We start from the raw sequence: 25,804 nt of genomic DNA, 5'->3' as shown, positions 1-25,804 counted from the left end.
TCTGCTTATACACAAACTCTCTCTGGACATTGCAGTAGACAGTTGAGCAGGTCCGGAGGAAGCCGAGAACAACATGGCCCTGGAAAGGAAAGAGACCAGACCAGAATGTCATTAAAGTTAATGCAGGCTCCTGCATAATCACCATTTCTTTCTCAATCCTTCAAATAATATTCGAGCTACTCCGAGTGCTGCTCCATCATGTTTAAAGCCTGTAAATGCCTGTTTTCTTAGATGTGTGCCACCTGTATTTTACCGCACAGCCTTCACTACGGGCTTTCGGTACAGTCAGGTCTTTTAAGAGGGCCTTCCAGATCATGACCTCAGCGTCCTGGAAGGTGGTTGTTTTCAGGAGAAGCTTTGTGTTCGTGAGTGGTAAGAACTGCTGCAAAAATGGGACTGAATAAAATAAAGAGACTCGACTATAAAAATATTTCAGACTCATTTGTGTGTGCTTTTTTTTAACTATTTAAAAAACTGTTTTGATCCGGTGAAGAAAATTTGATTTTCAGAACTCAGTGATAGAGAAAATTGCTTATTAAGATGTAGATTTTTGCAATGAGCAAGCGCCAAGAGAGCACATCAATCTATATTTGTGCAGAAGACTGAAGGCTGTGCCCGAGGAGGAGGTCAAACATTTATCTCAATCCAATCTGCCATGGTGGTATTGAAAACGCCACATTTGGCATTCCTTATTTAAAAAAGAAAAAAACTACTAAACTGCTGTCTAGACAAAAGCAGCAGAGGGGTGGTGGAGGACGATGCTGCTGACAGGTCTATTATGCCACAGAGGCGACTGGAGAAGCCGACAATCGAGAGATGGAGCTGTCACAGCATTTTTCAAAATGGCAGATTTCACTGCAACACCAAAGGGTGTCACTCTGTCACTCGTCAATGCACGATGCAATAACTGCCTCAGACGTCTTGCATCTGTCACAGCTATGCTGGTGCTCACTATGTAGCATGAAATATTGAAAAAGAAGAAAACTGCTATGTGTACTGTGTTGTGAGTGCCAAAGCTGTGTGCGTTGCACGACTGGGACATTTATGAAGGAGGACAAATGGATAGAAAACACAATCAGAAGCCTGACAAACTCCCCTGAGCATGAAAATCACCATGGTCAGTCTGTCTTGTCTCTGCTAGCCAGCTAACTAGGCCTCTTAGTTAGCTAGTTTAGTGTTTTCTGTTAATTTATGTTGTAAATTTATGTTGCATGTAGCACCTTGGTTCCTGGAGGAACGTTGTTTCGCCTCACTGTGTACTGTTAAACTGTATATGGTTGAAGTGACAATAAAGCCAACTTGACTTGACTTGACTTGAAGTGTAGTTTTGACAATACATAAAGTATATAATCATGTATTTGTTAAGCACTACACAACTCAAAGAGTATGTGAGTAACAAAGGCTTTAGCCACTGACTTCAACTGGACCCATGAGGCTCAAAGTCAGCAAAGTTTTAGTTTATGCAGCTGCTGCCCTCTACTGTCTGCTGCACCCATAGTAACATGAGGCAAGTGTACCAAAGACTTTGAAAGAGAAAATAAGCTGAAACCTTTGACTTCTTTCCAAAAGACTGGAGGTCCACACTGAGCTGGTCTGGTCTCTCTTTATTTTAAAAGTCCCTTGATGAAGTTGGGAAAAAAATTAACAACACTACAAAATTTACAATATTATATTTTTAAAAATTGTAGATAAGATAGTATTTACAAACACTATGAAAATAAAACTCAAATTTAAAAAGTAGACTATATCATTTTGATCCACTGTCAAATACTTTAGTATTTTTTAATTTAGTTTTTTTACAGTAAGACGGTATAAATGTTAATAACTTCAGTAAATACCTAAAGATTTTATTTATTTTTCATTCATTTTATTTATTAGCATTGAGATTATTGTTGAGAAGTATAATTACATTTATGATATGACCTTAAAAATGGTTAGAAAAAAATATTAATAAAAGCATGAAAATTTACTCTGAATCCTCATGTAGCTAACATGTTAGCAAGATGCTACATGAATAAGATACAACTTTTACTGCTTTACTTGTATGTCAGTGCATAGCTGAGTTAGATATTAGGCTATTTTGGGCATTTCTAGTTGGTGTTCTGTTAGATAGTTTGTGTTTACTGCCGTGCTATGGAAAATAATCTGGTTTGGCGCTGTTTTATTTATTTATTTGATGCTAGGTTTAGCCTTAATAATGTTTAATCAGGAAGCACCAGCTGAGGCGTGATTAGCTTTGACTACGTCACTAAATTTCCTGCTCTACTTGGCTGACTCAAAGTCTTCATATATCACTACAAACTCTTAATTCTGTGATTTCCAGACCCGGTCTGGGAAACTTTGGGACATTTTGTAAAGTAATTTGTATCAGCATCTCTGATGAATTTCTCAGGGTAAGCACCAACTCTCTGACTCCATCTTGTGGTCAGTTGGTGTTAATGCAGAATGAATAAACCAGGCTCTTCACCAGTACTGAACAGATGCAGAGAAGCGCAGTTCCTACAAGACAAACATGCACAATCGTATAGGTCGTTTTTCTATTTTACCACTTAGTAGTTTATTATAACAAACTTTAAGAATCTGTCTGTGGAGCAAAGAGATTACAGAAGAAGTGAAGAGGCACATACAATATATTTACACTTAAGTATTTTTTTAAAAAACTAAATACCTTGTTTTTGTTTCACTGATTTATTCAAATATTTGTATGTGAAGCAAGTGTTTACTAAGACAATGTGGACTTTTTCTTAACAGACGTACTCAGTTACTTGTGATTTGTTACGTTTTTCTTTACTTTTTTCTTATGTTTTTTTAAATACTGGAAGTGTCCACAGTCAGCTCACCAACTTAAAGTTAAAATCTGCACTCTTTCAGGATTGTACCTGTGGCAAAACATCAGTTAATTCCACCTTTAGTTATTTCTATTATTAATTAATATTATGTTCAGCGGTGCTAAAGTATTACTCTTATTTAGTTTAATTTTTTTAGTTTAGTTTTTTTTTTTTTTTACTTCTCCAGATACAAAAGGAACAACAGATATATTTTTTAAACCATTTGGTTTGACAGATGTTCATGAAGGAATAGTACAGGTGTATTTGGGATAATACTGGAAAATTATACCTGAGGGAAATGCTAAATTTAAAGCAATTTTTACTAATAATATCCTCAAGAATTAGCAAAATTCTGTGTGGGTGTTGTTGCTGTTAGTGCTGTGAATAATATTGCCATATTAATTTTGCACACATGCAATGAGTTCATAGTCAGATTGTTCTGATTAGTTGTTTTGACCGAGGCGTTTCCTGAATCTTTCTAATGTATATATATAAGAATTTTGTTTGATATACCTAAAGAAGGTCTGATTGACTGTACTTTAATAAATATACCAGCAGTAACTTGGCCAGTAGGCGGGAGTTATGTTTAACTGTTTTTATGAGATTTCTCTGTGTGGGCTCATGTGTATTTGTCAGGATGGAGCTGAGCCTAAAAATAAAACATTGAGGTGAATGCCAACAGTGTAAGTTTATCCTGCTGCTAGACTACAGTAAACAGCAGGAGGAGAAATGAAAAGCAAAGTGTGAATTACAAATTTCAGCTTGTATTAGGAACATAACTGCTGTCGTGGTGGTACATATAAAAAAAAAACAGAATAGAAACATAGCTACAATTTTATAAAAGAAAGAAAAAGGCTATCCCACAAGGCCTGTCTATATAGTTAAGTGCATTTATTTATATTGAGTATTTCAAGATACAAATCATTGGGTGCTTCACAAATAAAATCATAGCACTTTAACAATTTTTTAGGGGTTTTGGGGTTTTGTTTTGTTTTGTTAGCTTTCCCCCCTCATTATTGTGTTATCTTATTTTCATCTATAGATTACGGTTTATTCATTATTGTGCATTTTTATTTACCTTGACTATATTTTATATTACATTTTATAGCTAGCCTTACTTTATATTATTTTACTTACATATTTTTACTTCATTTTTTATTCGTTTTCCCATTGTTTTTCATTTATGTACCCTTACTTATCGACTTTATTATTTTTTTCTTATTTTATGTTGCTTATTAACATAACTGGTTTTGCTTTATTCTTTTTCTGTCTTACTATCTGCTTGTCAGTCACCTGCAAAGCTGAAAGATGGTACAGAAAGTCTGATTGATTGAAAGTTTGATTTCCGTGTAAACAGCAGCTCCAGTGGCTCTACACAAGAATCTGACTGAGGCCAGTTCAGAACTGGTTAAAACCAGCAGGTAAACACATGGACATCAAATAATATATGACTGGGACTGGGATTTATGTGATTGTTATGACCGATCACATGAATCACAGGTGGGCAGTATACAGCTGGCTATACATACAACTTTCTGTGCTATATAGATGTCTATAAAATGGCATGGTCATTTAATGGGCTTAATGTGTAATATGAAAAGCAAAATATTGTATATAGCTACATCTCAATGTAGGTGAAAGTGTGTACAAAGCATGAACTCTATGAAAAGCTGAAGCAACAAAAACTATGCAGATAATGTCATAGAGCAACTGTGTGGACGTCAAATTTAGTTCACAAATAAAGAAAACAGACACACTGCTATGAACTGCAACATGACAAAAGGCAATGGGAGAACTGAGGCTATGAATGCACTAACTACAAGAAGTGGACACACCTACGGAAAAAACATGGGTTAAAAAAAAATCAGGAAGACAGAACCAGACACAAGACACAGGAGATAAGTATTACCAAAATAAACAAATAACTTGAATACAGAGGTAGATACACCTGCACACAGCAACTTTAAGCTATGGGAAATGTGGGCGAAGACTGGGAAACCTGAACAAGAAACTCAAAGAAATTCATGCATCAGAAAAGCTCCAAGTATTCACAAACTCTTTCTTAATAATAACAAGGTGGTTACCATAATGACTGCAATTAAAACTAATAAGCAAATAATTCATGCAAGATACACTTAATTTTAAAAGTTACCCTACGTTAGAGCCAGAATAGAGCCAGTAAAAGTTAATGAGTAAAATTACGAGCCAGTAAAAGTTTGAAGTAAAAAACTAAACATTGTTGTTCTTATTTCCCTCCTAACAGTCAAAACGTTAATTATATAAATCAGGAAATATCAATTTTCTGTCTTTTGCTAGTCATCAAAAAAAGAAAAGAGCGGCGACATGAAGACAGGACAAAAAAGCATCTATGTACATAAGGTGATCAAGCGACGAATGATACACCCTGTAGTAGTAGTAGTAGTTTTTGTTTTCCTCTGACATCGTCTAAGCAATGGCACTATCTTTTTAATGCAACAGGGGGCGCAGTAAACACAGCGAATTGTTCCACCACTCTGAACAGATAAGACAGAGCACACAGAATAAATCTAACTATAGTAGAATAACAAGCTTACTCGATTTGACTTGGTTATCAGTTTAAGTGTTTGATTATTTAACAAAAAACAATAAAACATGCCATAAAAAGAAACAAGAATGACACACATGTAGCCAGAAGGTTCTGTAGATACTGGCAAGCTAAACGTTATGATATTACTAAAATTTAATGCAAACAGGATTTTAAAAGGGCAAAGTAAATATAAAACACAGGAGGAAAAAAACTCATATCCAAGAAAGATTTCCATAATTTCTGCATAATAAACACTACAATACCACTACAATACACCACTACATGGTGTATTCTATGTATGAATAAACAAAAGAAAATACCATTATACAATAAATAAAAATTGTACTTAATCAAAACCGAATATTGTTGCTTAAAACACTGCAACACTGATATAAAAGTAAATGAATATATATATATATATATATGAATACACATAGGAATTGCTTTGTCACAGCGATAGAGTGTAAACAGGTTAAAGGTGTTGTAGCTCGGTAAAACCAAATACATAGTGTATTTAATGAATACACATAAATGTTCCAGATTTTTTTGTCTTAATAATTTGATATGATTCTACTACATCCCACTGGAGCAGCATCCAACGGTCTGCAGGTGTTCATTTATTGGCCACAGACAAATGGCATTTGGGCGGCAGTTGTCGACTAACTAAGCTAAAGTTTCGGCATGGGGAATTGTTTTTTCACCAATCGCATAGAGGCATCAGACTTTGACAGCCAATCATATTCCTAGTAGGCGTTGCCTTAGAGGAGTGCGGCGGCGGCGGTCGTGCTGTGCATCTTCTCGGGCCCGGTAGAGTTCGGTTGAGCGGATGCTGGATGGTGGGGGAGTACCACTGATGAGAGAGAGCGGGCCGGAGAAGGGACTGTTTAGCACGTTTCGGGGGACTATTGCTATCATCTGCTGGACACTGATAAACACTCGGGTCGGGTTTCTTCGTCTATTGCGGGAGGTAAGCAGAGCAGAGAAGCCGGGGACGGGAGTTTTAGTGGGGATGTGGTGGTTAGCAACAGTAACCGTTAGCTAGCGGATTATTGTGGCATGACTTTCTAATGATGGAGGACCATCAGCTTGGCTAATGCTAGCCGCTGTCCCGGCGCCCCGGACCCAACATACTGTTTTTGTTCACATATAGATGAATGTGTTGAAGATTTTCCGTTTTCAAGTTTGATCTTCAAGGGTTTAGTCTGAAACAGCGTGGTCATTGTCCGCCTGCTTTATCCCCACCCAGACGTCTTTGAGCCACCCACACCCATGATGGGATTGTGCCTTAGGAAGCTGCACAGTTCATCCCTAAAACTCCCATTTGCGCAGACTATTTAGGAATCTCTCTTACCTCATCGTCTTAACGCTATAAGAGCAGCGGTTCAAACCAATTCAATTGTGTACAGTTGGCTAAACAGAGCAATGAGTCCTTGTAGGTATCTTTTTTTTTCCAGTGGGTGGGAGGTGAAGCACAGCACGCCAACTTTGAGCTAATGTTAGCGAGCTAATCTAGCCAATGCAGCTGTTTGGCCTGGCCCGGTACATATTTGCAGCCCTTTACGAGGGGGTTTCACGGCTACTTGCAATTTCACAGCTCTTTATCTTACCGGACATGATGAGGACAGGATATTGCCAAGCTGAATGAGAGTGACTGAGGGGATGGAGCAACAAGGCAGGCGCACTGATCCCGCTCCATCCCGTGACCTGACCCAGATTTGGCTGCAACAGCGCCTGATTTAAGCATGGGACTAGATTGTTGTGTAAATATCTTTAGGAATACATAATTTCCTCGGGGATTAATAAAGCATTCTAATTTAGCTGAGGTTGAGTTAGATTAATAAGATGCATCCAGACTTGTCTCCGCGTCAGCTGTTGAAAGCATCCAGTGCCAAGGTTTACAGTTATCCCGCTCTCTTTCATTTCTATCTTGATGTTATTTTGTGCCCACAAGATAATTGGGTGCACTTCTGAAAGATTTTTTTAAATTATAAAAATATAATGAAGTTGAGTTAAAAATGTAAAAGATATAAGATCATTATAGACTGCTGCAGGCATGTTTATGTGTTGAACTGCAGCTGATGATTATTGTAATTATCTAATTGTCAGGTGATTGTTGAGTGTATAAAATTATAGTTTTTTTAGATTTGCAATGATATATCTGCCCGATATTGGTATGGACTGATATTTGCCTTGCTGACTGATATCAGTGGGCAGTAGTTTACTGGCACAGCCTACATGGTCAAAAAATGTGAAAAGAGCAAAAAGTATTTTTATGTCAAGCTACTTTTATTCATATAAAACATGTAAATTAAAAACAACAGGATCTGACCCAAAGTCCTGTCCGGTTGTGTCATACGTATTAAGATCAAATCTCTAAAAACAAATCACAACACCCACATTAACAACATTGTTAAAATGTAATGAGTAATAATAAAAATGTTATAGGTCAATGTAATGTTAAGTAAAAATTTCTTTTTTCTTTTTTAATTGTAAATAGTTGAGTCTCTAGAGCTGTACTGGACAGGTCCTTATGTGGGATAGCAGACTGTTTAAGAGGCTGAAGGTAACAACGGAGAAAGCCCGGTCATCTTTGGTGTTTCAGTGAGAGGTGACCTTGAGGCAAAATGTGGAGTTAATAGATCAATAATATGTTGTGGAGCTGACCCAAAGAGGGGTTTACAAAATAAACATTTAGGGGCAGATATACTGACTTGCAGCAGCACAAACTGGGTAGAGTTGGTATTTAGAAAGAGATTGCAGTGACAAGATTGTGTGTCAGGTATGACTCAAAATGTTGCATATGCATTTCTGCGACTTCGTTTCTCGAGGCAGAAAATATAAAATGCTCAAACTGATTTAATGTGTTTGCAAAATAGCTAATTGTGCCTGTATTTAATGCCAAAAAGCATGTTTTTGAACTTGAAATTGAAATGAACTGAAAAACTAAGCATAACTATTAGCGCTATTTGGGGATTACACTCACTTGATATTTTGCACCATTTAATATATTTAACCCTTAAAATCAGTTTTATGTTTCACAGTTAGGCAGCGAAATGTAGCCAAAACAGTCTGGGTATTTTTGTTTTTGTTGACTTAAACATTGATTTCCTAACTTAGTAAATAAGATTAAACAAATGCTTTCATAAATAGTCGAAATAAAAAAAACAACATGGAAGAAAATATCAATAATCATGATAACATTTTAAATTGTGATTTAATAACCAAATATTCAATATAAATATAAATATTTATTACATTTTAAAAAAGACAACACACCTGAATCTTTTTGAGGAAAAAAAGACCTAAATCATAAAACTTTTTTCTCAGTTACCAAATCTGTTAACAGGCAAATATTTTTGCTCTGATTATATGGTAATGGTATTAAATTATTTCATTTACTTAATTTTTCTATCAGACAGAATAGTCAGGGTTTCTCGTTTGCTTTTGAAGCGGCACAGATAGTGACGTTACTCTACATGTGGGCTGGTTATACTCAGGTAGGAGGCTTGACACTCACACACAATCTGTCTGAGCCTCCTGCAAATGATTTGGAAAGCCCTAAATTCATGTGAATAAAGTAACTTAAACAAATTAAATGGCAGAATAGAGATAATTCCGCATTATAGGTTCGTATAGTTTAAAATTCTCTCATTAGAGTATTAGACGCTCCCTCTCATGATTTAACTGTATCTTTTTATAGGTGTAGATGAATCACCCCTCTATATGTAAATTGCTCTGCACTAGTATTTAAAATCCATTTTGTTTTCTTTATTGTCGACAAACTGTAGAAATCTAAGTGTTTTCTGATAGGTTATACATAATAATAATAATAATAAGACTGGCAATCATAATTCACAGCAAACCTATGACAGACAAGCAGCAACATAGACATTAACAGATAATGTGTTTTTTATATTTTATTTTTTTTAATTGTTTAAACTGATTGATCAGTGTTTCCAGTAGAGGTCAGTCATTTTAGCTTTTCCCGAACCAGTACACACGTAGTGATCAAGGAGACCGATATCTTGATATCAAAATTCATAATAAAACTAACCTTTGCTTAAGTTTTTAAATTTTGGGTATTAAAAAAAATGTTATGTCGGTAAATCTGTTATTCAGTGGTTATTGAATATGCTTATTCATTGTAATTATTTATAAATATCTTAATATGTGCATGCTAATATAGTTTTTTCTACTGTCCATGAACTTTCGTATGCTTAATTTATCACAGGTTTTTTTTGTTTTTTTGGGGGGGGGGGGGGAGTTTTTTGACATATGACATATAGTTTGCATATGTTTTGTTGTTATTCTACTACTATTTGTTGATCAAGTGCTTGTGTGCATTTCCTTTTTTCCCTTTTTAACAATACATGCCTCTATTTGGGGCTATAAATTAGCCTGTATTGCTAAATCTGGCACTTGTACAGACCTGAGTGTTTGTATTACATAATGTGCACTGCCCCACCTTAAATAAAAGATAGCATCACAGTGTCACATGTTTTTTTATATATGCTCCTCTTGCGTTCTTATTCCTTGTTCCCATTCTGTCGCTTTTATTGCTCACTAAACAAAAAACATCTTAAAATATAACCCGTTAGGGTTTTTCAGCAACCTTTTACGTGTAGTGTTATTTGGCTTTTAGGCTTTCTCGTTAGTGTAGTCTTATGGCCTGTTTATTCCCGCTGTTTTCAAGCAATTGTGGCGTCACTTTTGACGTGGAGCACACTTTGGTGTAGTTTCATCGTGTGGTGCACCTCTAGATTTTTATGACCGGCCATGTACACCCAGTGTACGAGTGCATTGGTCCATACTGTCATTTCACTGTAGGAGCTCAGAAATCTCTAGTTTATAGAGTGGGAGGTGCTGCAACAGCTTGAAAAGATACAAATTGCCTTGCTTCCTGTTTCTAGCACTTGTGCTCCTATATTATGGTAAATGGTAAATGGACTGATTCTTATATAGCGCTTTTCTACTCTCCCGGAGTACTCAAAGCGCTCTATACAATATTAGCACTAATGGTATAGGATAACAGGTATCAACTTGGAGAATACTGTAGCACGTCAGACAATGGTTATGGGGCTGTGATCACATCACGGTTGGCATGTGCAACAACCAATGCAGTGACTATAAACAGAGCTTTAGTCACTGTGATCCGCTTTCCTTATTAGAGCTCATGGATTGAGCTTGTTGTCCAGTTTTTGCAAGACGGGTGTGTCTGCTACAGACCTGTAAGTCAGTTAACACAGCCTGACAACAAGCCTGTTAACAGTAGCTTTGCTCAGACTTTACTGTTTGCCACAAATTATTGTGGTATTTGAGCTAATTGATGTAACTGCACAATCATCCATATTGTCCTGACTGAAGTGTTGATTGCAAGATTGTGTGGTCAGGTAGTTATCTAGCCAAGTTCTTTCTCTAACACACCAGATTTGATAGATGTCATCAAACCACATAGGTGTTCCCTATCCTGTCCAACTTTGCCCTTAACCTATTCAGTAAATCAAAATTGACAACAAAATAATGTTGTCAATTTAAGTTAATGTTAAAAATTTAACTAACTGCTTGTTTATAGAGTATTTAGCTTCACATTGGCACAACCAATCATAACCACAAACCAAAACTGTAAAATGTATTATCCCAGTAAAAGCTACTGTTACAAATCAGAAACAATGACATAAATTATTAAGAACACGGCTTTGTTTTGAAGAAGCTGATAGCTGTTGTTTTCAAAAGGATTCCAGTCATTACCATCTGAGCTTGCTAAGAGCCAACATTTAGCAGCCATTACAAAAGCTGCATCATCCGAGAAACATTTAACCACCGCCAGCACTCAACTATCTGAGTTACATCTTGATGGAATCATGTCATAACTGAAATTGTTAAAAGTGAATGTTGATGTGACGTTATATCAACCATCTTTACCAGTTTTAGTCATGCTAAGTTAGTGTAAACTGGCTTTACTCACATACAGCCGAATTGTAAATGTTTATGATTCATATCACAAGTGAAGACCCATCATTATGCACAGCAATCCATAACACCACTGACTCTAAACCTAATAAATGCTCTCATAGCCCTCATTACAGAAACTGCTACAAATGGAAACTGTTTGCCTTACTGCCTTACTTGTTTTGTTAAATTTCATTGCTAAAGTAATAGATTACTCTGTGAATTTTATGTCATCCATAGTTATTACTCTTCTGCTAACAGGGAGTCAGCATTTATGCTGCATTTTATATCTTAACTACTACCAGGTTTTTTAGTTTTATGGCAAAATCTAATATTTGGCTTAAAATTGCAACTCGAGTCAACTTGGTAATAATCTGATTTGAGTGAAGTCCTACGATTACTACTGAAATATTGACGTAGCACAGATAGATGTTTGTTCACAGAAGCCATTATGGCTTCTCCCACGAGGAAAGGCAAAGGTGTAAACAGCGATATTGGTCAATTTCTCGTTAGCTCACCTGTAGTGTTGTGCATGTTCAATTTCAATTTCTGCCACACTGTCATGTCCTACTGAGACCTGCCTTTTGTAACATGTTTTTAATAGTTAATTGTTTCACATTCAGCTAACTAGCAAAAGGTCCCTGGTTCAACTCCAGGAGGCGGCAAGTCCTCTGAGCAGCTAAAAGTAGCTTTTCCTACTAAATTCAGTTATCTGCCTGAAAAATGGCCTTGGTGTTTGAACTTTTCACAGATCTTTAAGTAAGGGTACTAGTCACAATTGAGTGGTGAAATTGGTTACATTTTGATGAACTTCGTGCTTTGCTTGCTCTCTACAGGTGGCCTAGAGTGCTCTGCTTCTGGTTTCCAGCAGCAATGACACAGAGGAGTGGACAGGAGGACCCGGAGCGGTACCTCTTTGTGGACCGCGCTGTGGTATACAACCCGGCAGCACAGGCCGACTGGACTGCCAAAAGGTTGGTATGGATTCCATCAGAACGCCACGGCTTCGAGGCTGCAAGTATTCAACAGGAGCGTGGAGATGAGGTGGTGGTGGAGCTAGCAGAAAACGGGAAGAAGGCGGTGATCAACAAGGATGACATCCAGAAGATGAACCCGCCCAAGTTCACCAAGGTGGAGGATATGGCTGAACTGACCTGCTTGAACGAGGCATCCGTGCTTCACAACCTCAAAGACCGCTACTACTCCGGCCTTATTTATGTAAGTATTTGTACGTTATAAAGAAGTTATATTCATAAGAAATGTCTTCTTCAGCAGTTCAGTTGTCATAATTTGACATGACATGACTTACTTTACTATGACTTGTCAGTATAGGTTTGGTTAGGTTGGTTAATATTACTGTAATGTTAAAAATCCCGCAGAGATAACATTTTAAAACTGCATGTAAGTAGGAGAATAACTATAGTCAATTATTTTTTGTGATTATGATCAGGTGCTTCCCACTTTCTTAGCAAAGAGTCATATCTATTCTGTGTCGCTGACATGTGAGTCTCAGGTGATAGTTTTGCTAGCCAAAACCAGTGGCGTTTAACAGTGAGAGAGAGGGTCAACTGGAATACCTAGTTCCATTCATTTTACAAGGCTTTAAACAGAAATGGTGGATTCCTGGTAAAAACTTTCATGGAGAAACATCACTACCCCCCCCCCCCCCCCCCCCCCCCCCCCCCAATGTCTAATGTCTTAGAAGTTGTTTTACTGGGTTCGTTATATAATAAAAACAAAGATTATTAAACATGTGGTTCATTTTAACCAAAACAAAGATAAACTATACTTCCTCTATTTCACACTTGATTTTCTTAATTCAAGAGTCTAAAAAACACATTTCCTTCAATGGGCAAGCCTTCGTGTCCCATATTATCTGCTGATTTCCCCTGTGATTATTACCCACTTAATGATACGCATTCCTGGAATAGCACAAATGCAGAGGTTGTGGGCCACCTGAGACCCAGGAAGGAGGTACAATTCGGCTGCCATGTTCACACTTGAATGCGTGGTTAGAAATTGGAGGTATTGTACTTAGAGCAGAATGTACGTTTGTGAAGGTTCTCAGTCATCCAGGTCATCGTAGTCAAAGGAGCTTGCAAAGAAAAGCGTCTGGGACTCTCCACCATTTGACCTTAGAACTGAAGAAGCTTCTCGGATGAGAGGTGAAACGTCTTCAAGCAACTTAAAGAAGTCCAGACGCTTTTCTTTGCAAGCTCCTTTGACAGCAGAATGTAAGGCTTGTGCAATTGTGTTTTTTTCTTTTAGTTCATAATATTTTATAATTTACCTTGAAATTATTTGGTTGAAAATTATTTCAGATTGTTTGTCTTGTTTTGAAAAGTGTAAGTGTAGCTGAGACTGCTTTCGGCTCAGCGATTTGTCCCTTGTATTTTTTGGGCTCCGATATGTTGCAGGAGTGACATCACATGGTCATGATCACTTTCTTTCTCTAAATCCAATCTGCTCTGCTACTGAAATTTGGCACCCATTAATTTAATATAAATCTGGAATTGGCAAAGCCAATTTATTTGGTCAGTAGCCCCAAGAGTACAGAGGTCTACCTAGCCCTGCTAAGCAAAAAAAATCAATCAATCAATCAATCAATCAATCAATCAATCAATCAATCAATCAATAGTTAACTGAATTGGATATTTTTCCTTCAGCTATTTTGGTGTATTTTATTACACCAAAATAATAAATTGCCAACAATTTATTATTGTTGGCAATAAAATGCCTTGACATTAGTGTATGCTGGGAAGGATTTAGGATTATAAGTTTTGCCATGTGTTTGGACAGCATCAGACCTTATGAGAAAAATCAAAGGACATTTTCTAATGCAGATCATATGTAATCTCTTTGTAGGTCACTAAAAAAATGAATAATCTGTTCCAGATTTTCACTCTGTATGTGCTGTAAAAAACAACTCAGTGTAAAGTGTGACCTAAAAGGATAAAGTGTAAAAAAAAAAAAAAAGCCCAAGTGTAAAAATAAATAAATAAAAAAAGCAGAAAACTCCAAATGCTCTTCTAAAAAATGTGTTTGTATATTTTAAAGAAGGCTTATGAGATTCAAAGAAATTACCCAGGCCTCATGTCTTTGCTCAGGGATGATCAGTGCTGAGTCACACTGTATCCAAACTGCCTTAACAGAGCTCTTTCTGTTTACTGATAAGCAACATCTGTGCGTTCAAATAACTGAAATTTCTTTTACTGTGAGAAAAGTGACTTTTAATTAACAGCCAATGTGCGTAAGCTTTTTGCTGTTATTGCTTGTTCTGGAGGCCCATAGAAATGCCTTACTGTTAATCTCTGTGGTACAATTTGTGTTGCTAAGTTATCATTTATTTTTGATTTTTCCACAAGGCCAGTGTTCCCCAGTGTGAAATTAATAAACAAAGGGTTTGAAGAGATTTGAGTTGGATGCATGGGGCATTGTGTTTGTCAGCTGCTTTAGCATTCCTGACTCTGCATGTTTTCCCGTCCTGCTTTTGAGGATTGTATGACCTTTTAAGTCAGGCCAGCATAGCATAGCGCTGACATAAACCTCTTTGCAGAATGTAAATGAGATAATTCTGTGTCAAACATGCTGCCATGGGGCAATGTGGAAAGAGCTCAAGAGTGTGTGGACTGAAGGAAGGTTGCACGCTGGAGATGGCATGCTAACATCACATACGTGTTTCAGTTACTCAAATTCTGATAAACGACCCGCTCTGCCACGTGAACCACAGCCACCGCTCGACCCTAACAGATTCATATTCACATCACTACAGAAGTGTAAACTAATGGTAGCTTTGCCTGGATTCCAATTTTAGCCAGTTGTTTGGGTTTTCTCCGTTAGTTGACCCAGTGCCTTCCATAGGTCTGCATGTGGATGTTTAATGAGATAATTGTGGTTGTTGCCTCTTACCTCCTTAAGACTTATTGTCTTCTGTGTCACAAGGTGACTTCAGCTATTATTCCTCACATTTTTATTTAGGGGGGGTCTCAGCTATCACTGTTGCTTGAATGTAAGTTAGCCCACAGATTCCTATATTTTAATCAAGCTGCTGAATGAGATTAGGAGCACCTAAAGATTTAGAGCACACTTAAATCTTCTATCCAGACACAAATGGTTATAATTAAAACATGCAAATGCATTTGCTATTTTTTGTGTGAAGTCAGCAAAGACTAGAGCCCAGTTTGCCCCGCTATGTCAGAGTGGAAAGCTGAGACGCCAGAAATCTTCTCCCTTTTTCCCACCAAGTCAGATCCTGTTGCTAAGCACTGCATAGTTCACAGAAATTCATCTGGATGTTTCTGAAGAGCCAGAAAGCCCTTCAGACTGTGTTTAAGCTTTCTCTGTTGGCCAGAGTCTCTCAGGGTACTGGGCACAGTTTATGAACACTACAATCTGAGATGCATTAGTTATGGTTACCCGATTCTATACAGGGTTGTTTAAGTGATTGAATTTTATTTTCATTTGTACTTTTAGCTTCTTTTAGCCCTTCCATAAAAGCCCAGATCCACTCTTAGCTAAGCTGTGGTGGTTTTAGTTTATTTTGATAGTTTATTTATTCAATGAAGTGTTAACTAAAGTTAAAGACAATCCACTTAATTAAAAAAACAAGTGTCTTCTTTTTATATTTTTAATAAATCCAGAATTTTTTCAAGTTTGAATTTTTTAAAACAAGTATTGATCAAAATATGACTTTTGTCACAGGAGTGCTTTGGTATCTTTCCTATGGGAAAATTTACTTCGTCAAAAGTCATTTGATACAGAAATGAACCACAGTGCTCTGGCGTGGTGTTATGGCTCATACTTGCTGGCTCGTATCTTGCTTTGCCTGGTTGTGTAGGCAGCCAACCCTTTTGCCCCTGAGCCCCACTAATCTTGCATATACCCCCTGAGGTCCACCATGAAGGACAGCCAGCTGAGTCATCCCTCTCCCCACTGCCTGTGGACCACGCTGGTCAGGATCACTGATCTGTCTGCTTGGCGCTGTGCCCACTGTAGGGGGTCTGCGAAGTGGATATAATGACTGTTTCCCTCAAATACATCCTGTAAGCTCAAGTTACCTTTTATAGTTGATGGCATTTAGCAAAGTATATAAGTGTTAGGTGGAGGATTGTCAGTGCCAATACTGTATAATAATGTTGGTGTTCAAATACTGCTAATGTTGCCAGAGAAACAAATCTCTCGTTGGCCAGATTGTAGCAGAGTTGTGTCTACAGCATCTGTGCACATAGAGTAGGTGGGGAGGATGGGTTGTTGGCCATCTGGTGATGTTACTCCACCCTCCAGACACATGGGCTTCAGTGATACTGTGTGTAAGTCTCAGGGTTGTTTGCATTTCTGGGCAGGTTTTAGTTTTGACTCTGTTTTAGCAACTTTAGCAACTCCATTACCAGCAGTGTTTGAATTTAGTGTGTGCTAAGTTGTGCCAAGATCTTAGGTTCAGTGGCTATTTGGGCAATATGGATCAGATCTTAAATCATAATAATCTTTGGTATTCATATGCATGGCTTTGGTTTATGAGCATTTCCAGTGTACTGTACAAAATAATACTTTAAAGAAGTACACTTGTTTTAACTGATAATGGTATGTTGAATCAGACTAGGGCTGATTCATTATGGCAAAAATCCTAATCAGAGTCATTCTGGCCAGTGTTGACATCATTATTATCCAACATGATCACTTACAGGCTTACTGTAAATTTATTGAATTTCAAAAATGGTAAAAATGGTAAATGGCCTGCATTTGTATAGCGCTTTTCTAGTCCATAGGACCCCAAAGCGCTTTACACTACATTCAGTCATTCACCCATTCACACACACAATCACACACAAAAACAAGAGGTGGGTCTCGATTAACTCGAACTCCAATCTAACTTCAGAAAAAAATTAAGTAAATGTGAACACTGTCGGTTTTGCATTTACATGAATGTGTGGTGTGAAACTCCAGCCGAGGGGAAGGCTTTCTCTCTCTCACTGACTTGCATGTACAGTCCAGTCTGCACCCAAAACATGCTTTGCTTTCATCAGCGTTGTTCCACTTCAACAACTGGGTTAGCGGGGCCACAGGCTGCTGCAGACAACATCATTTAAAGAGTGTGGCTTCTCAGCCCAGCCAAGCGCATACATTAGAAAGGTAAAAGAGACTCAAAGTACAGAGAAAAAGGAGTAAAAGCTTAAAAAGGGTTGTGAGGAGGAGAGAAGAGAATAAAGTGTCAGGCAGGAACAAAGCCGTATTGTTACTATCTTTGCAGCTTAATTTTAGGTTTGATCAGGACTGATAGATAATTAATCTGCTTTCATGTGCTCTTCACTCTGTACCCCACACAGTTTTTAGTTAATGTTCTAGCAGCAGCAGCAGACATGTCAGGGATTAACCCTGCTCTGGCCTGTCTGCATTTTTTAGCTAAAAGGCAGATATTCTGTTGTGGATTAAAATCACCTCCCGCTGCCTCTGATTTTTGTTGTTAGTCAAAGGATTTCTGGGTAAACCTGCCACCAGTTTAATGCAGAGAAAAACATTATTTCTACGTATTAGAAAGAAAACTGGGAAATCTCCAGTTGTATACCGTTTTTAATATATGCACCACAGTGGGACTTTCAGGACATTTTGTATGTTTGTTCTTAAGTAAAATTGATTTTTAGAGGATTTGTAGTATTCACAAATTGTCTGATAGGAAACATTGGACTAGATCAGACTTGTATGTTCCCATTTACAAAAAACCTGCCTGTTAATACAGGGAAACAGTTATTTAAACAATCACATCTTTCTCTGAATAAATTGTGTGTTTTTATCTTTCTGCAAAATAAAAAATCAACATATTGAGCAATGTAGGATTATGTTAGCAAGCATTATGGCTTGACAACCTACTGCTGGTTACATTCCTATTGTAATAAAAAAAATCCCATGCAAGATAGAATTTCAGTTCTATATCTCTATATAGACCCTACAATAATTCAAAGCAGAGAAAATAAACATATCTGAATTCATTCCATGTACTGGTACTGTACAGTACTAATGGAAGTATTGCACATCACAAGAAATAGAAAAAATAGAAGTCTGTTGATCTCTATGTTAAACTGTTAATTCGAACCCTTAGCTCAAAATGAAGCTAACTTTGGTTATGCTCATCACCACAAACAAGAAAAGCACATCGCCTCATGAACAGGTGGAGCTCATGAGCGTAAAGGGAGTGAATTATGAATATGCTGTTCAGACAAACAGATTTTGCCACTCAGACTAAAGAACCAAGTTATTCATTAAAAATACGTAACTTCATTAAGGTTAGGCATTACCGTCTACTAGGTTAGGTTCAGAAAAAGATCATGGTTTGGGTAAATATGCAACTATTTCAATTTAAAGGTCTGTTCTCTTAGTTGGCATAGTGACGTGTTCCTGCTTAAGTGATGCGGACGACACATGTACTGCAGACACAAAATATACTTCCTGTTGAAGCACATTACTTACAAATTTCTCCTTACATCCAAATCCTTGCCCATTTACTGCCCACTGTAATCAATACATTTAAGGTAATATGATATATTAATCATGTCATAAATGTTGCATTAGGGCTGCTGAGGAATTAACACTCGACCATGTTTTCTTTTCTTTGTAGACGTACTCTGGTCTCTTCTGCGTGGTCATAAATCCCTACAAAAACCTGCCCATCTACTCCGAAAACATCATTGAGATGTACAGGGGCAAAAAGAGGCACGAAATGCCCCCTCACATATACGCCATCTCAGAGTCTGCATACAGATGCATGCTCCAAGGTAAGTCTTCTTATCTACAATCCACAACCCTTACAGAAAATACCACTTTACTGCACTTTAAAATGTCATTGAATGTCAGAGTGTTACTTCTAAGGATGTCTGTATGGTTGGAGCTTTTTTTTTTTCTTTTTTTGTTAGTGCATTGAAAGGTCACATCTCCTCACAATATGTTCAGTGTCAATCTAGAGATGGGATTATCAGTATTATCACTTGTGATTTTTAAACTTTTACCAGCCTTCACAAACACAGGAGCTTTCTATAGCCACAAAATTGCAATTAAGTTTGTATTAAATAAAATCACAACAAACACTAAGCAAAAAGCTTGAGGTTATGTCTTGAGACAAGACAATAACACTACTAGAAAGGTTTCTCCATAAACACATCTATCAGATTGTATTTTTGTCCTTGACATAGTTGACAGTTTAAATCGTAGGATCACAGAATCTTGTGAGTGACGGCTGTCCAGGCTCAACGTTGTCTGAGAAGATCCTTGTAGCTGGAAAGCGTCCAGGCTCTATGAGCAGTGACTGACTAGGATCAGACCAGCGAGAACAGAGAGGGTGACCCCATTGTGCTCGACAATAGATCCTTTGTGTGATTGCGAGGGCTGACTGGTGGGGGTGGTGACAGACTGGACAGTCCCGTCGGTCCTTTTAGGCTTTGCTGTGTCTCCATGTTGGTACACAGAAAGCGTCAACAAGCAGCTCTGCCCTCTTTGAATAAAAGAACATGGGAACATCATCATGCTGATGTGATTAGTGACAAAGACATTTTTTCTTTAAACCCCTGATGTTTTTATGTTTTTTTTTTGGGGGGGGGTTAAATGACATAAAGGCTATGGGATATTTTCAGTCACTTCGGCAACAATCTGTCATTGAGCCCAGCGAGTTTCTTGTGATCGAAGCCTTTTCTTCACACCCTCTGTTTCCTAAAAACTGTGTTTCTGCTTGAGTGGGCGTGGATGCATGGTGGTATTTCCCCCTAGATTGACTGCTTTTGGAGGGGGGGTGCAGTGGGGGGGAGTAAAGGGGTGTTTATTTCACTGTGGGCTTGCATCTTGGGGGTTACAGCTGTAACATTATCAGCGCAAGAGCCGCTAGTACAGATATTTTGGGCTGACTTTGAGATGGTTGCGGTTGACTCAAGATTTTTCGACATTTATTTTCAGACAGTTTAACATTTGTTGGTTTTTGTTGTATTTAGAGAGCGAGCAGAGAAACTAGTGTGATAGTGAACTGCAGTAAAAACTGTCAATGAAGTGAAACAGGTGCACATAAATTAGATAATTAATATGAAATATATATATATATATATATATTTATTTGTAGAAGGAGAGGGCCCAGTAACACCCTAGGGCAGTGGTTGGGGATGGGTTACAAGACAAGTCAATTAGTAAAGCTTTGATTCTGTCATATTTTTGTGGGTTAAATGAGGCAGTTGCCCCGCTAGCATTCTTGCCTGCTTTTACTGTCTGTGTCTAAAGCTCACAGATGGGGCCTGCAATTTTTAATGCTAGTCCAACCCATTTGTGTTCATATCAGAATAAACAGTTGTGATTGAAAAGGAGGTTTGTAGGTTAAAGATTAGTGAAAGCCAGCTGCTGTTCAACCTTGGCCCTGAGCATTTCGGCAGCCTGGTTAATAAAAGAGAATTTCTAGCTGTATACACTAGATTAGGATGGGTGTTTTTCTTCTTTCTCTCTTCTCCAAGCTGGCAGGAAACTGTAAAGTGGTTTATATTATCAGATTTCCTGGTAGGAGCAGGCAATATGCATGAAATTCCCAATGGGGTGTTTATACTTTTTAAAATCTGAATATAGACATATTGTGAAAAAAATATTGCTGAAAGTCTTCCTTTTTTTTCTTTTTTTTTTTCTTTTTTTTAGAAAAAATATTTAATTCATCAAATAGCAGGAATGTCTGTTTTGGTTCTTTCATTGCATGATGCAAAAATCATAATCCAATATTGCTGACATTGAGTACAAAGATCAGATGAGGACATTTAGAGCTTTTTCTCTTGAATTGAATCCCCAGTCTGGGCACAATGAGGGAAAATGTTTTCATGTTAGTTGATATCAATATATATAACATAACATGACATGAATCAAGTGACATGCCAGGATCAGTGATCAGTTTTGGCTTAAATATTTTTCCGGTAAATGTGAATGTAAGTTGAATTTGAGAAGTGTACTATAGATTTCTGTATAACATATAACACATATACTTAATGATGATTTGTTAACTGTAAAAACACGTTTTAGACATTAAGTCTGGATTTAAAAATAGATATAAGTAATGAAACTATTCTGTGAAAGGGAACCAGTTTCTCCACTTAACTGTAATTTGTTTGAATAAAAATGTCAGGTGCTGTGGTCGGTCTAGATGCCACCAGTGGGCAAAAATGTCTTTAGAAATACAATCAGAAGAAGAGCTGACAATGTTTAAAATGACTGAAGCTATTTTATGCAGATATGAAAACAGCTGTGTCAAGAAACATATATTAGCAAATTGGTATTAGATGTCACTTCCAGCCTCTGTTATGTCAAATTGATTTATTGAAATTTCACTGATTTACACCCAACCTTTCACTTTTAATAATTATGCTTTGCAGTGGCAGAACAAGAGACAGGTGAGAAATCATTTTTTGGGTGTAATTTATGACCTTTGGAGCAGAGCTTAGTGTCATTAACGACTCACGGTTGTCTGAAGCCTGTCATTGCTCAAATGGGAGTTTAAATGAAGTGTTATCTAACAAAGTCGGTGCGTGCAAGCTGACCTCTGAAACTCACTGCACATCTGTCATTGATTACAGGTCCAGATATTTTACATAACTGTCCTCTTTTTCACTCTTGATTAGATTAGATAGATTAGATAGAACTTTATTAATCCCTCGGGTGGGTTCCTCTGGGAAATTCGATTTCCAAAAAAGCACAGCACCGACAGAAGTTACAGAGTTACAGAATATTATATATATATATATATATATATATATATATATATAATACACACACACACACACACACACACACACACACACACACACACACACACACATATATATATATATATATATATATATATATATATATATATATATATATATAAATACAGAGACAATATAAATAAAATATACGAAGGGGATAAATAGAATAAATAGGAATAAAAATAAAAATACAAGTGAATTGCACATTTCAAGTATTGAGTCTATTGCACTGTTGACTATTTACAAAAGTATTGCACAAAAGGTATTGCACAGTGAGGTGAAGAGGCACTACAGCTTAGTTGTTCCCCCCTCCTTTGTCCTCCTGTTTCCCCTCCCTCTCCCCTCCAGGGAGGAGTTAAACAGTCTGATGGCGTGTGGGACAAAGGAGTTTTTAAGTCTGTTAGTTCTTGTCTTTGGGAGACGCAACCTGTCACTGAACAGACTCTTCTGGTTGTTTATGGCCGTGTGCAGAGGATGTCTGGCATTGTCCATAATGTCCATCAGTTTCTTTAATGTCCTTTTCTCTGCCACTGTCACCAGAGTGTCCAGCTTCATGCCGACCACAGAGCTAGCCCTCCTGATCAGTTTCTCCAGCCTGGATGAGTCCTTCTTTGCTGTGCTGCTCCCCCAGCACACCACAGCATAGAAAAGTACTCCAGCAACCACCGACTGGTAAAACATCCTCAGGAGCTTCCTGCAGATGTTAAAAGACCTCAGCCTCCTGAGGAAGTACAGTCGGCTTTGGGCTTTTTTATACCGGTGCTCTGTGTTGCATGACCAGTCCAGTTTATTGTCCACCCACAGCCCGAGGTACTTGTACTTGTTGACCACCTCCACCTCCTCCCCCTCTATCTGAACCGGTGATGTTGACTCACTGATGTTCGTGAAGCTAATTTTATTATTTATTTATGTATAAATGTGTTGTGAGGAAATATTGGAAAAAAACACATTAAAGAAAGAAAAAGCTGTCTTACATTTCAACAGTCTCCATGCAACAACACCACTCTAAGTGTCCCAGGTGGGGTTACGAAACAGGAGGTCTTTGTTTCAGTGGAAATGAAGAAAGACCCCGTTCTTCAGTCCCTCCCTGGTGTTTAATCAGGGCATTAGGTCAGCTCTAGCTAGATCCATCTTGGCTTATTGAGGTTTTTCCCAAAGCGCAGCTCTTTGTTACTCTTTAACACAGGTCAGTTTTATAAAGAAAATCAGAAGTTTATAGTAAGAAGTGCTTATTATAAACCACAATGTCAAAAATGTGTGATAAAACCAGCTCAGTAAAGTTTATAGTGCCGCAACGTACAGTCTAAATGAATGTAGTTCCACCTGACATTGATCAGATCTGTAGCTGTAATGGCTTTGGTGACTTTGTGATCTGAGGCTTGATGCTGGATTCTTTCAACCTTAAACTCCTTTCTGTACATATCAGTCCATTTAAAGCAAGTGGGAAGTATTTGCTCATTATTTTTAATCAGTGGTCCAAAACATCTACTAAAGATGCTCTTTTTTAAAATCACAAAAATTGCACTTTTATCCCATTTAAAAATGCACAAGCAAATGTGTTTGTGAGCACTGAAACATCTAACTCAGGTTTTATCCTAAAGGGTTTTTTCACAACTGCATCTATAACTATCACTGCTGTTCCGTCGATGGTTGCTCTTAAATGTTCTTGTTCACCCTTTTCAGCAGAAACTAGAAAATCACTTATTGCACTTTGCTAGCTTATTGCTCTTTTGTTGCATAGTTGTAGGTCCACTGTACAATATCATTTTTGGCATTGTCAGCAATGTGAGTTACGTAATTGTCCACTATTATTATGAATCTAGTATAATGAGTTAAAAGAGAACTGATTTGTACTGGCTTTTTCCCCTCCTTTTTTCCATCCTTTAGTATGTCTTATTTTCCCTTTTACTCTCACTGATTTCTTGCTGTTTTCTTTGCTTTCTTTTATTTCTCTTTGGCTGCCACTCTAGCTGTCTCCACTGATTTATTTTGCACCTGATGTGCAGACTACCTGAATGATTTCCATTACTTCAATTTGTACGAATACTTTTAATAAAAATCTAAATCTTCTTGTCAGTTTTTCCCAAACACAGTAAATCTTCCTTTCGGATTTCATTACAAACTTCCCTTTTCATAAATGCTCCACGAAACCAGACTCTCAAAAACTCATTCGATTTGTTTCCATGCGTAAGTCCTTGGCTGAACCATCAGCCCCAGTTCTGCCCACAACAGAGTCCTTTGCCATAATAGCCCTAAAATGGTTTGAAATGATTGATTGCTTGGATGTTTTGGGTTTAAAAAAAATTACTGTCAGATACCTCTGTGCTAAGGGATACCCTGGTGCCTTTCACCAGTAGTAAATGGTTACCTCATATTTATAGGGTGTACTCATGATGATAGACAACATTTGGTGCAGGGCACTGAAAGCAGGACTCAAACTTTTTAACGGTCTGTAAAAGTCCCTTTGGCGCCTCGTCATAATTATAACTGCTCAGAGGCATTGAACTAATAAACAATGAAAAGCCCCTTCTGTGTTACGAAATAGCTTCCCATGCCAAACGCTGCAGTGTTCTTCAGAATCAGCAATAATTCAGATGTCTATTCTGTAGTTATAGCTCAGATTCATCCCAACACATGGCGCCATCCAAGTCAGTATCATCCAAAAAGCAGATCCTATAGTTTCCACACGGGATGCAACCCAACTACCTGAGTTTAACTGGAAAAGTAAATGTGTGATAGTGAATATATAGTCGTCATATTGTTTTGGAAAGGTTTTTCTGTCTGGTACTGATTATTACAGACCTAAACCACTGCATTAAATGATGACAGAAACACTGCATTTCAAGGAGCTGGGTGAATTTGGAGTGGTGGTAGAAAAAAAGGTTAGAGAGGCAGAAATGTGCCTAAAAGGATGGCTGCTTTATCCATTTTCATCCTGCTGGTCTGTGCGTTTAGCAGAAGCAGTTGGATGGAGGTGTTGTAAGGTCAGACCACATATGTTATTATTACAGGTGTTACTCTTCCTGCGGTGTCAATTCTTCATAGACTGCAATTTTTCAAAGTTAGGAATTCACTGGCTGTTAAGTTCCAATACAGTCTTTCATTTTCGATAGGTAATATTTGACTTCTCTTCTGGTCCGTGTCGGTTTGAGCCAGTTGTGAGTGGCATTTTCCTGACCCTTCTGATGGTCTTGAGGTCTGTCGTCTGGTCGTCATGGGCACTGGACAGAGCCTTTTAATTGTTCTAATAACCATTTGAGGTACAACCCGGTACTAGAGAGCAGTGTAGTTCATAGAACTCAGATTTTTAAGGTCATTTTAACGCCTACTATGGAGAAAGCTCTCAGCATAGGAGAACATTTGAATGATGTAGATGGACTGTGATTGGTCCACAGATAAGTGTTGTTGATTGCCCCAGCAGTATTTTTTTTTTTTTTTTAAACAAGTGTAAACAACGGTTAAATAGCCATGTAACCTAATATACCTAAACCTAAAATAATGAGAAGTGATCTGACAGTGAGGTTCAGGCTTTGTTTTGCTTAAATGCAGCGAGGAAATACAGTGAGATATTGACTTCAGCCAGTCCTGTGTAACTCACAGTTGGGTTGGAGTCTAAAGAGTTCAGCCTAAAAGACGGACCGAACAAACTGTGATGTCACCCACTGGTTAGTGAAGCCTTGAGATGAGGGTTTGTGCCATCGACATCTTGGTGT

The 25,804-nt window shown here is 37.7% G+C and overlaps 1 protein-coding gene across 6 annotated transcripts in view; it reads left to right on the top strand.

Moving 5' to 3' along the window:
• Nucleotides 1-6,141: 6,141 nt before the first annotated feature.
• The window catches only part of LOC146708047 (myosin-10), a 65,216-nt gene continuing 45,553 nt past the window's right edge, over nt 6,142-25,804 (top strand). For all 6 annotated transcript variants that reach the window (XM_085459763.1, XM_085459762.1, XM_085459760.1 and 3 more), the window contains exons 1-3: nt 6,142-6,361; nt 12,180-12,561; nt 18,953-19,109. In XM_085459763.1, the coding sequence (XP_085315889.1) occupies nt 12,217-12,561; nt 18,953-19,109 (502 nt within the window). In that variant the 5' untranslated portion in view covers nt 6,142-6,361; nt 12,180-12,216. The remainder of the gene's footprint in view (nt 6,362-12,179; nt 12,562-18,952; nt 19,110-25,804) is intronic.

Source organism: Copadichromis virginalis, linkage group LG6 (genome assembly GCF_057382275.1).
Source record: "Copadichromis virginalis isolate Kocher_CV1m ecotype Utaka linkage group LG6, C_Virginalis_male_GT1.1, whole genome shotgun sequence".
NCBI lineage: Eukaryota > Metazoa > Chordata > Actinopteri > Cichliformes > Cichlidae > Copadichromis > Copadichromis virginalis.
Note: the sequence above shows the minus strand (reverse complement) of the source record. Positions and strands in the feature narration are given on the sequence as shown.